Source organism: Scyliorhinus canicula, chromosome 10 (assembly GCF_902713615.1).
Source record: "Scyliorhinus canicula chromosome 10, sScyCan1.1, whole genome shotgun sequence".
Taxonomy (NCBI): domain Eukaryota; kingdom Metazoa; phylum Chordata; class Chondrichthyes; order Carcharhiniformes; family Scyliorhinidae; genus Scyliorhinus; species Scyliorhinus canicula.
The window spans coordinates 95,240,277-95,252,783 of record NC_052155.1 but is presented as its reverse complement, the minus strand read 5'-3'; the positions used below and the strand labels follow the sequence as shown (position 1 = coordinate 95,252,783).

The 12,507-nt window shown below is 47.5% G+C and overlaps 1 protein-coding gene across 1 annotated transcript in view; it reads right to left on the bottom strand.

Annotated features, from left to right (window-relative positions):
* Positions 1-12,507, bottom strand: part of LOC119972132 — a 660,627-nt gene that overhangs the window by 433,777 nt on the left and 214,343 nt on the right. Inside the window, exons 20-21 of the mRNA XM_038808465.1 lie at positions 7,443-7,624; positions 7,163-7,249 (exon numbers count right to left, since the gene is read on the bottom strand). Of these exons, the coding sequence (XP_038664393.1) occupies positions 7,163-7,249; positions 7,443-7,624 (269 nt within the window). The remainder of the gene's footprint in view (positions 1-7,162; positions 7,250-7,442; positions 7,625-12,507) is intronic.

Here is a 12,507-nt window from a genome sequence, read left to right as displayed (position 1 = left end):
CCTGGCGACCGTCTACAGTGGAAAGGAACGATCGTCAGGCTTCTGAGCATTTATACCTCGTTGATAGAGGCGTGGTTAACTCAGCCTCTCGGCCAATCGGTCGAGAGGCACATGACCGACCAGGGCCAATGGTAAGCCGACGTTCTGGCCCAATGGCAGACGAGTATGCAGATCATATCATCACAAGGATGAGATAAAATTGGGCACATTCTGGAAAGTAATGGATTGATATTTGATATCTACAGTGGGAGAAGTGAAGAGTTGTTACAGAGTTGTCCTTTAGCCTCATCAACATACAGGCCCATTCAGCATAAAACAACGGCAGATTTGATGACAATTTCAGATAGACTGGAGTGAGTAATAGAAGTGGAAAAATTGAGACATTTGATATAATGCAGTAATCTCAATGAAAAGATTTAGACAAGACAAGAGGGAAGGCCAAAGCAGAACTGCTCACTCTCATTGTTTATAGAAACTTTGCTTAGCACTCACTGCGTGTGTTGAAAAAAATAGTTATATTTTCGTACCCAGAAAATTTTCGTCCACATTCTGCATTACCTATGGAAAACATTCTCTTTCAACAGAACTACTTTCTGAACTAGGATCTGAGTGCTCCACAAGCCACTTTACGTAGCATTCATGCCGGAAGACGCACAGCAGGAGGCTAAGGAAAGTAAGAATACATTGCATCAAAGGAGAGCCAAGCTATCTCAGCTCTACTTATCCAGCAGGATCTGACTGGGGCATTTTCTAAATCCTTTCCTGAGGGTTTGTCTCACAAGGCTACCCTTCAGTCAAGAAGCTTGAGGGTTTTTAGAGGGGCAGCATGGTAGCACAGTGATTAGCACTGTGGCTTCACAGCACCAGGAGCCCAGGTTCGATTCCCTGCTGGGTCATTGTCTGTGCGGAGAATGCATGTTCTCCCCGGGTCTGCGTGGGTTTCCTCCTGGTGCTCCGGTTTCCTCCCACAGTCCAAAGATGTGCAGGTTAGGTGGATTGGACATGCTAAATTGCCTTAGTGTCCAAAAAAGGTTAGGAGGGGTTATTGGGTTGCGGGGGTAGGGTGGAAGTGAGGGCTTAAAGTGGGTCGGTGCAGACTCGATGGGCCGAATGGTCTTCTTCTGCACTGTCTGTTCTGTGCTGCAAAAGCTAGATTAGCAACCATATTCTACAGCATGTGACACAGCAGGTGATTCCAGCTTACAATGTTTATCCCACAGTATCATAATAATAGTCTTTATTAGTGTCACAAGTAGGCTTACATTAACACTGCAATGAAGTTACTGTGAAAATCCCCTAGTCGCCACACTGCGGGGCCTGATCCGATACACTGAGGGAGAATTCAGAGTATCCAATTCACATAACAAGCACGTCTTTCAGGACTTGTGGGAGGAAACCAGAGCACCCGTAAGAAACCCATGCAGACATAGGAGAACATGCAGACTCCGCACAAACAGTGACCCAATTTGGGAATCGAATCCGGGTCCCTGGTGCTGTGAAGCAAGGGAGCTGTAGTGATCCTTACATGGGTATGTAGGGGCTGATGGGTAATGGAAAGACCACCAGGGGCAGCAATGACATGTATAAATGTGGGACGCAGACAGCCCTCCCCCTCTCTTTGCTGATGTGACTGTGAGGAGAACAGGAACAGAAATTTAGCTTAGGGCTGCTAGTGTGGTCAGGCCTAGTTGCAGAGCATAGAAAAGTTGTAACCTTTTTACTAGTGCAGTTCTTTAAGTAAGAGCTCATGCAGTTATTTAAGTTGTGTTGCTCAATAAACCTTCTATCAAACTTCTGGATGACTTTGAGCCTTCTTCCAGAGCGTCTACTGTAACTGAGTTGAGCAGCAAAGATTACCATCTCTGCAGGTAACGAAACATGGTACAGGAGTGGCTTTAATTGAACAGCACTAGATAGATTAGCTTAGAAACCAGAAAGAACCAAAGCAACCAGAAAAAGCAACAGGCCGGCCGCTCATCTGTGGAAGACTTTGCAGCATTTTGATTCCAAACAACTGACTGAAGCGATGGATCACATGCCACTTCCAGAGTTGCTGAAAACTACCAGTAATTTAAATAGTGACTGGAAAATGTATAAACTGTAGCTTCAGATATACATGGCAGCTACGCACCTAAATGCAGCCACCGACGAGCGAAAGGTTGGAATATTACACTCAACTGCAGGCCAGCAAGCTGTAGACATTTATAACTCGTTTACGTCTGGTGATACTGAAGATAAAACTAAATATCAAGTGTTAATAGCAAAATTTGATGAGCACTGTAAATCACAGTCAAATGAAATCATGGAACGATTTAACCTGCATAACAGATTCCAAAAAAATGGGGGGACTATCTCTAATTTTGTCACAGATCTCCGCTTGCTAGCACAGGGTTGGAACTATGCTGATGTAACAGACTCCATCATCAGGGAGCAATTAATCTATGGTCTTTCATACGAAAATTTAAGGGAATCATTAATGCAGCAAAATGATTTAACTTTAAAAACCACAATAGCAAAATGCTTACAGCAAGAGCAGAAAAAACAGCAGTACCTGGAGCTTCTTAAAAAAAACATGGAGAAAGTACTCCACGAGGAAGAAGATGTAAGAATGGTGGCCTCTCCTCATAGGCCTTCTTTTCCGCCGACTGGTGCCCATAACGGCATGTCTGCGCATGCGCGCAGTCAGCACAGACGCGATCCCGGAAGGACCCAGTATGCGCATGTGCAGCAGCATGCGCAAGAAGCTGCGCATGCGCAGTATGCAAAATACTGGCCCCAGCCCGATGAGCGAGTTGAGCATGCGCGATCACTGCCGGCGCGTGACTCATGGACGTCATGACGTGCTACCGCTGTGGCACCGCCCATTTAAAAGGGAAATGTCCTACACAAGGGAAAAGGTGTCTAAAATGCTTAAGATTAATCATTTTGCCTCCCAGTGTCAGTCCACAGCCAAATATTACTCTCCAATGCAAAGGCAAGGAAACTTCAAGGTTCGCACAGTAGATGCAATGAACACTCAGACACCCGAAGAAAAGTTTTCTGTCCACAAAGATTTCCACTCCTGGGAGAACACTTACGGCGTTGGAATCATAAACACCACAGAGGAACGGCATGAGCTGACCACACAGCCTCGATATGTGCATATTGTTGAATCCACAAGCGAATGGTGTGCCACGGTGCAAGTGAACAACTCCCCAATTACGTTCAAACTTGACACGGGAGCATCCGCAAACTTGATGACAAGTAAAGATCTCGCATCCATCCCAGGGACACACGAGATGATACCTGCTGCATGCAAGTTAACAGACTACAATGGGAACCAGATCACCTCGAGGGGATAAAGCCACCTACAAGTAGTTCATTAGAAAGTCACAAAAGGACTACGTTTTGATATTGTGGACGACAAAAGAACGTCACTGTTAGGTGCTCAAGCCTGCAAGGATTTGCGGCTGATACAAAGGATTTTCATGAACACGGTCATCACGACTGGCCGATGACATACAGCGGCTTCTTAGTGAATATCCCAATGTCTTTTCTGGCACGGGTATGTTACCCTACAAGTACAAAATCCTACTCAAAGACGATGCAACACCGGTCAGTCACGCACCAAGGAGGGTACCAGCTCCGTTGCGGGACGAGCTAAAAGCAGAACTCCAACACCTCCAATCTCAAGGCATCATCTCACAAGTCACACAGCCGACTGACTGGGTCAGCTTGTTGGTGTGTGTCAAGAAGCCATCGGGTGAACTTAGAATCTGTTTAGATCCCAAGGATTTGAACAAAAACATTCGCAGGGAACATTACCCTATTCCCAAGCGAGAGGAGATAACGATAATGGCGAAAGCTCGTATATTCACCAAACCTGATGCCTCACAAGGCTTCTGGCAAATGCAGCTCGGTGATTCCAGCCGACTGCTGTGTACCTTCAACATGCCGTTTGGACGTTATTGTTATAATCGAGTGCCTTTCAGGATTATATCTGCATCCGAAATATTTCACAGAATTATGGAGCAGATGACGGAGGGAATTGAAGGCGTCGTGTATATGTTGATGACATCATAATATGGTCAACAACAGAGGAAGACCACATTGCTCGGTTGAAACAAGTCTTCCAAAGAATCCACCAATTTTGGCTGAAACTCAACCATGCCAAGTGCATCTTTGCAAGTTCATCTCTGACCTTCCTGGGTGACACGATATCAGAGCACGGGGTGAAGCCGGACACTGAGAAGCTCGCAGAAATCCAGAGCATGCAGCGGCCACGTGACAAGAAAGGGGTGCTCAGGTTCCTGGGATTCATCAACTTCCTAGGCAAGTTCATATTGAACCTAGCAGCACGGACAACGGCATTACGGCAAGTGATAAGGAAGGACACGGATTTAATTGGACCCCACGTCACCAAGGTGAATGGGAGGATTTGAAGCACCAATTGATGGCAGCTCCAAAGCTGGCATTCTTTGACTCAGCAAAACCCACAAAGATCGGCAGCATGGTAGCATTGTGGTTAGCACAATTGCTTCACAGCTCCAGGGTCCCAGATTCGATTCCCGGCTTGGGTCACTGTGCGGAGTCTGCACATTCTCCCCATGTGTGCGTGGGTTTCCTCCGGGTGCTCCGTTTCCTCACACAGTCCAAAGATGTGAAGGTTAGGTGGATTGGCCATGCTAAATTGCCCTTTGTGTCCAAAATTGCCCTTAGTGTTGGGTGCAGTTGCTGGGTTATGGGGATAGGGGGGAGGTGCGGACCTTGGGTAGGGTGCTCTTTCTAGGAGCCAGTGCAGACTCGATGGGTCGAATTGCCTCCTTCTGCACTGTAAATTCTGTAAATTCTATGATCTCCACCAATGCCAGTCAACATGGAATTGGTGCGGTGCTACTTCAACAGAATGACTAATTGGACTGGGTCCCAGTGGCTTACGCTTCTCGAGCGATGACCACCACCGAGTGCAGGTGTGCACAGATCGAGAAGGAGTGCCAAGGATTGATTACGGATGTGACAAAATTCCACCACTATGTGTATGGACTTCCCACATTTCTCGTGGAGACTGATCATAGACCACATCATCAACAAAGGTCTCAATGACATGACGCCACGCCTACAACGCATGATGATAAAGTTGCGGAGGTACGACTTCACACTGGTCTACACACCTGGGAAGGATCTAATAATAGCTGACATCTTATCCCGAGCCATTGACCCTGACAATCCACCTCCGGCTTCCATTAATGATGTGGAAGCTCATGCACAATGGTGCAGGGAGACACTCCTGGCAACGGACGAGAGGCTGCAGCAAATTCGTCAGGCGACACGGGAAGATGCGACCCTGCTTGAAGTCATGCACGACCTTCAGCATGGCTGACCAAGAGGGCGGTGCCCACAGTTCCAAAACGTCCAAACTGAACTGTCCGTGGTGGATGGCATCATACCGCGGAATGACAGAATTCCGCAGGATTCACGAGGGGCACCTTGGTGCCGAAAAGTGCAAAAGGAGAGCACGGCAATCCGTGTATTGGCCTGGGATAAACAAAGACATAACAAACATGGTGCTCACATGTGGCACGTGTCAAAAACATTGACCGGCACAATGCAAGGAGCAACTAAAGCAGCATGAGATGGCTATGCTACCCTGGGACAAAGTTGGTATTGACTTGTTTCATTCCATGGGTCGACAATATGTCCTTCTCATCAATTATTACTCCAACTCTGCGGAAGTAATGAAACTCACATCAGCATCGGTTATCAAAGCCTTCTCGAGGCATGGCATCCCACAGACGGTCATGTCTGACAATGGTCCTTGCTTTGCCAGCTGAGAGTGGTTGGAATTCGCAAAACAGTACAACTTCAAGCATGTGACGTTGAGTCCACACTTTCCTCAATTGTGTGGCAGGGTGGAGAAAGGTGTCCACATTATTAAGCAACTGATCAGCAAGGCCGCTGACTCGAAGTCCGACATACACTTGGCCCAATTGTCATACCGCTCGTTGCCTTTGAGCTCTGGGTTGTCACCGGCTCAAATGCTCTTCAATCGAGAGGTGCAGACAACGCTACTGGCGTTACACTTCGCCAATCCAGATCACTCGCCAGTCCTGGACAAGATGCGTCACTAACGTCAGGGACAAAAGCAGCACTATGACCGGCAGGCAAAAGTGCTGCATCCGTTAGCGATCAACGACAGGGCCAGGTTGCGACACCCGGCTGGGGATTGGTCGAACATGGCAATAGTCCTCTGCCAAGTGTCCACACGATCTTACGTTGTGAAGTCTGATGATGGAATATTGTTTCAATGCAATCGGCGAGACATGCTGAAGGTTCCACCTCATCAACCTGTATTTCCGATGTTAGATCTGCAGGACTCTATCATGTGACATCCTGGGACTCCAGCAGTGGGTGTCCGAATGAACATATAAAACCTCTGGGTCTCCATGCCCACTCAGGAGGTCTACCTGAATCAGATGTGCACCAAACCGTCTGAAGTTGTGAACATGGATTGATACAATCATTGCTCTGTTCTGTATTTGTGCATAAAACTAACTGTGTTTGATTTTTGTTTTTAGTTGCAGCTCTGCAACTATGAAAACAAAAGTGAAAAAGGGGATGTAGTGATCCTTACATGGGTATGTACAGAAGGGGCTGATGGGTAATGGAAAGACCACCAGGGGGCAGCAATGCCGTGTATAAAAGTGGGACGCAGACAGCCCTCTCCCTCTCTTTGCTGATGTGACTGTGAGGAGAACAGAAACAGAGATTTAGCTCAGGGCTGCTAGTGTGGTCAGGCCTAGTTGCAGAGCATAGAAAAGTTGTAACCTTTTTACTAGTGCAGTTCTTTAAGTAAGAGCTCACGCAGTTATTTAAGTTATGTTGCTCAATAAACCTTCTATCAAACTTCTGGATGACTTTGAGCCTTTTCCAGAGCGTCTACTGTAACTGAGTTGAGCAGCAAAGATTACCATCTCTGCAGGTAACAAAACAGGAGCCATAGGGCCTTTTATCTGACCAGCCGATCGGCTGCGCTTGCAAGTCACCAATACCTTCTCGATGATCACTGGCTAGCAAATTCTTTATCTTTATCTGAAAACTGACGCAGAGATCGTGTAATAAACAAGAGAATTGCAAAAGCCATTACACTAACTGCCAGATCCTATCTTTGATGTGCGTAATGTACCTTTTCCAATTTCCAGTGTGGTTGAATACCTGTGTCATCATGTGCCATGCGAATCTTGTAGATCTTGCCAACATCTTTCACATTGATCTAAAAAAGATTACTTGACAAGTTTTAGCTGATAAAGGGCATGGCACTGCAGGAATTCCTTATCTAACATGTTTATCATTAGAAGGTTTTAAATGCATTTTGAGCATCACTTCAAGGGAATTAGTAACTACTTTAAGCAACTACAAGTAATGAGATATTTGGGCAAGAAACTGAAAAGAGTTATCCAGGTTACCTGAAATTCATCAGTTTGATTGGAGAGAAAGGGATTTGTATTGTTGCTTTTCTGAAGCCTCATTGGTCCTGCCAGACCTTTGGAACCATAAACCCAGATGGAAACATTGGCATCTGTGCCTGTATCTCCTGTCCATGTCACCACTTTCCATTTTTCAGAACTATAATTCAATTTTGGGACTCCTATCAGAAGGAACATTAAAAATAAACTACAAATTAAAACACAATTACATAATACAAATAATATGAATAAAAGCAATATCCCAATCAGTTACAGCAGTATGGTCACCAGGCTTGATTATTGGGGCAATTACCCAATCATCTTCATTCTGCGGAATAAAGTGTCGCTATCTGCAGCTGAAAAAGTGACCCTAAAAATCATTGGGTGGGCTCATTAACGGGGGTGGGGGGGTCCCTGTTACAGTGATTTTTCTTTTTTGGGTGAGGAAGGGATGTGGGGGGGGGGGGGGGGGGGGGGGGGATGGATTGTGGGTCGATCCAGCCTCAATAGACAATCATGCTATCCAGTTTCTGGCACTTATATTATGCCTGGAGTGTACCACAAAAATTGGATTATTCGTCTCATAATTTTCAATGACATTACTTTCTTTTGATTAATTAACATGATTGTGAGGCACTAAGACATTCTAAGAGATGGATCCAAATGTGGTTGATTCATAACTGCTCTTTTTAATGTCTCAGCCAAATTTAAGGACAATTAATGGGCAGCACGGTAGCATAGTGGTTAGCACAATTGCTTCCCAGCTCCAAGGTCCCGGGTTCAATTCCCGGTTTGGGTCACTGTCTGTGCGTACTCTGGGTGTTCTCCCGTATCTGTGTGGGTTTCCTCCGGGTGCTCCGGTTTCCTCCCACAGTCCAAAGATGTGCAGGTTAGGTAGATTGGCCATGATAAATTGCCCTCAGTGTCCAAAAAAGGTTAGGTGGGGTTACTGGGTTACGGCGATAGGTGGAGTTGTGGGCTTAAGTAGGGTGCTCTTTCTAAGAGCCGGTGCAGACTCGATGGGCCGAATAGCCTCCTTCTGCACTGTAACTTCTATGATAACGTTGGAGAACAAGCCTTACCCACATCCCATCGAAGAACTTTTAAAATTTACCTCAGTTTTTATAGTACTACATCATAACACAAATATTTCATGCTAGGGACCTGCCTCATGGCACTTGGCCTGAATGGTACTGATTAAAATGATGGACACAATTCAAGGTAGGTTATATGAAGAATATAGCATTGTTTTAATATCACATTTGCTGGGTTGTTGGGCTTTTGGTTCCCTTTTTTGTACAAGGCTTGTTTTTGGCCAAGTGGCACCTCCTTAACGGGACATTCATTAATATTGCACACATTTTAACACAGGTTTTCTGAATATCATGGGACAGATTCTGTCCGGGATTTTCCATTACGAGTGTGCCCCCCCCCCCATAGCTGCTAGAATTTGACACCCAGCCAAATCTCCCATTCACTGCAGCGGGATCGGAGAATCTTGCTGCTGTGAACGGACGGAGAATCCGTATTTTCTCATTTTTAATCTTCAAGCCTACTCAGAATTTCAGTGTTGTTGAGGTTAGAGGAAATCTGGAACCCCCCCCCCAGATCAAAACTGAGATCAATGGATTTAGTTCGGCAAGGCCAATGAGAGTTCTGGAAGCAAAGGAGGTAGATGAAGTAATGATATATCCAGCCATAATCAAATTGAATGCTAGAGCAGGCTTGAGCAGCTGAATATCCCATCATGTGCATTTGTTCCTGTAATCATAAAGTCCTTAAATCTCCATGTTGCTTTCATCATAATTCTTGAGTCATGGGCGGAATTCTCCACTCCCGGGAAAAATCGGGAGAGCCATCGTGAACTCGGCCGAGTTTCACGACGGCCTCGGAGGCCGCTCTTCGCCGCCTATTCTTCCCTCCCGGCGGGGCTAGGAGCAGCGCTCCGTAAATCTCGGCTGCGGGGGCGTTGCGCCGAGAATGACATGGCCGGCGCGCCTAATGACGTCAGCCGCGCATGCACAGGTTGGCCAGTTCCAACCCGCGCATGCGTGGCTGACGTCATGACGCTGATGGCACGAACCCACGCATGCGCGGTGGCCGTCTTTCCCCTCAGCCGCCCCGCAAGACGCTTGATCTTGCGGGGCGGCGGAGGGGAAATAGTGCGTCCGATTTGGATGCCGGCCCGACGATCGGTGGGCACCGATCGTGGGCCTGTCCCCTCCTGACCACAGTCGTGGTGCTCTTTCCTTCCTAGGCCACCTACAAGCCCCAAACGGGCTTCTCATTCCCGTTTCACGACGGCAGCAACCAGGTGTGTTTGCCGCCGTCGTGAAACGGCCGCGAACGGCAGGCCGCTCGGCCCATCCGGGTCGGAGAATCGCCGTTCGCCGTGAAAAACACTCTTTCCCCTTGGTTGCCACTACCACCTGGTTTCCCTGGGTTTCTGTGGCTATGACTCATCTTTCATTCTCACTCCACAGAATAAATATTTCCCACTTTCTCTGTCTGTTAGCTTTGACAAAGAGTCATCGGACTCGAAAAGTTAGCTCCTATCACTCCCTACAGATACTGCCAGACTTGTTGAGATTTTCCAGCATTTTCTCTTTCGAATAAAATAACCAACCCAGTCTACTGGCCACAGACTCAGAAAGCAAAGGTTTATATCAGGACAAACTGCAATGATTTTCAGAAGGGTCACAAGCAGAATTCAAGGGAGATGTCAAAGGATAAATCCCTTCAACTAACCCAGACCAAGGGTCTGAGCACTCTTGATGCTGAATTGTGCTTCCAGGATGAGGTTGTATAATTTTGTTAACTGGAAGAACTGTTGCGTTTGAATGCAAATAGATTTATATGGATTGTTTACATACTTTCTAGGGTCTTGGTTGATTTTTAATCTGTTTGGGCGAACGTAAGAAAAAGCCTTCTGAACCTGTCATGCTACAACAAAAGGAGGGCACTGGTGCCACTTTAAATGCTTGGAAGGTCAGAGATAGCAACAGGAGCCCAAAATTCCATGAACCCCACAGGTCAGGATAACTGATCAGTCTTGCCTGCTTGTCATCACTGCCATTGACCCCTGATAGGTATTCAGAGACATGGGATGGGTAATTAATTTGTTTAAATTTTTTAGGCAGGTACCCAAGCTATTGGGGAGAAAGTGGGAGATTTGGTAAAGGGTGCTATCTACAGAAACATCTCTCTCACTTTCCCTTCATATTCCCTGGTAAGGAATCACTTTGTACTTTGGGGGTCCAGGACACAACCTTAGCCGGAATCCCAGATAAACTGCAGTCTCACAGATGGCAGACTCGTACATGTATTCTCACTTTCTGTGAAGGTCATTAATTCTTCTGCCAAGAAAGGGGCACAAAGATATTGAGCAAAAGTGTCTACTCACTCAGCCATACCCTTCATGCTACAGTCCTTATTTGGGACAGGCAGTCTCTGTCCCTTGGTTATGTATTCTTTTATTTCAACTTTTTGATGTCTACCACCAGAAATATCTCTTTTGTTTGGCTATATCAAATGTGAATAATTATATTTTATATTGAATAAAACTGACTTCAACACACATACTTTCTTGTGGTAAAAGAAAACAGCTAACAGCTGCTGGTAACTGCATTGTGATCGAGACGATGACTAACCCCCATTTAGACAGAGGATTAAATTGTTAGAGACCTGGGGCGGGATTATCCCCTGCCCAGCGGGGCGGGGGGTCCCGGGGTAGCGGAGTGGCGCCAACCACTCCGGCGTCGGGCCTCCCCAAAGGTGCGGAATTCTCCGCACCTTTAGGGGCCAAGCCCTCACATCGAGGGGCTAGGCCCGCGCCGGAGTGGTTGGCACCACGCCGACTGGCGCCAAAACCAGCACAACAGGCTTTGATGCCCGCCGCCGGAGCTGGCCGAAAGGCCTTCGCCGGTTTGCGCATGCACCGGTGCGTCAGCTGCCGCTGACGTCACCACCGGCACATGCGCGCTGGGGGATTCTCTTCCGCCTCCGCCATGGTGGAGGCCGTGGCGGCGGCGGAAGAAAAAGAGTGCCACCATGGCACTGGCCCGCCCACCGATCGGTGGGCACCGATTGCGGGCCTCGCTACCGTGGGGGCATCCCCCGGGGTCCGATCACCCTGCGCTCCCCCAGGACCCTGGGGGCCTGCTCGTGCCATCGATCCTGCCGCCACCAGAGGTGGTTCAAACCACGGCGGCGGGAGAGGCCTCTCAGCGGCGGGACTTCGGCCCATCGCAGGCCGGAGAATCGCCACAGGGGGCTCGCCGATCGGGACGGAGGGCATGCCGATCGGGGGTGTGTGATTCCCACCCCCGCCAATTCCCGGGGGGCGGAGAATTCCGGCCACGGTGGGGGTGGGACTTTCGCCGGTCTCGGGCAATTCTCCGACCCTGCGGGGGGGTCGGAGAATTTCGCCCCTGATGGGAGAACCTGTTCGCAGCCTTTCAAACTAGCAATTCCCTTCACAGGTCTAGCTGCTGCCTGCATCCTTTTAAATAGTAGTACCTTCCACAGGTCTGGTTGGGAGCCTATTAAATCATCTGGTAGAGAGAAAGCTGAGAAAGAGAGCCTTGAAGCTACTTCAGGCATGAATCTTTCACAGAAGTGACAAAATGGGGGTTGCTTCTCCTGTTCCAGAAGTTTCTGAAAAGCTCTACAAATCCGAAACAAGAATCAGTCCCACACACGGATTTCAAATGAGCTGATTGGCTGCTTTCATCAGAATTATATCATGGGCTATGCCACAGAGCATGTAAATCTAAGGGATCTGCAGGATCAGTCCACATAGCACCTTGCAGTGGGGGTGGGTGCACTTCAGTTCAGAACCAAAAGTCTGTGATTTTAAAACCAGCCAGCAGGACAGGCATTAAACGAGAATCACGAAACAGACCAGGATTTAACCAATTCCTTACACTTACCCTAAGATCTTGGTAAATAGTTCTTAATGAAAGGTTTGAAGTTAAACTATCTCAAACCTCACCAAGGTTTGGTTTGACTAGAAACCATGGTATTAGTAAAACCTCACTAACCCTCGGCAATGACATCAAAAGAC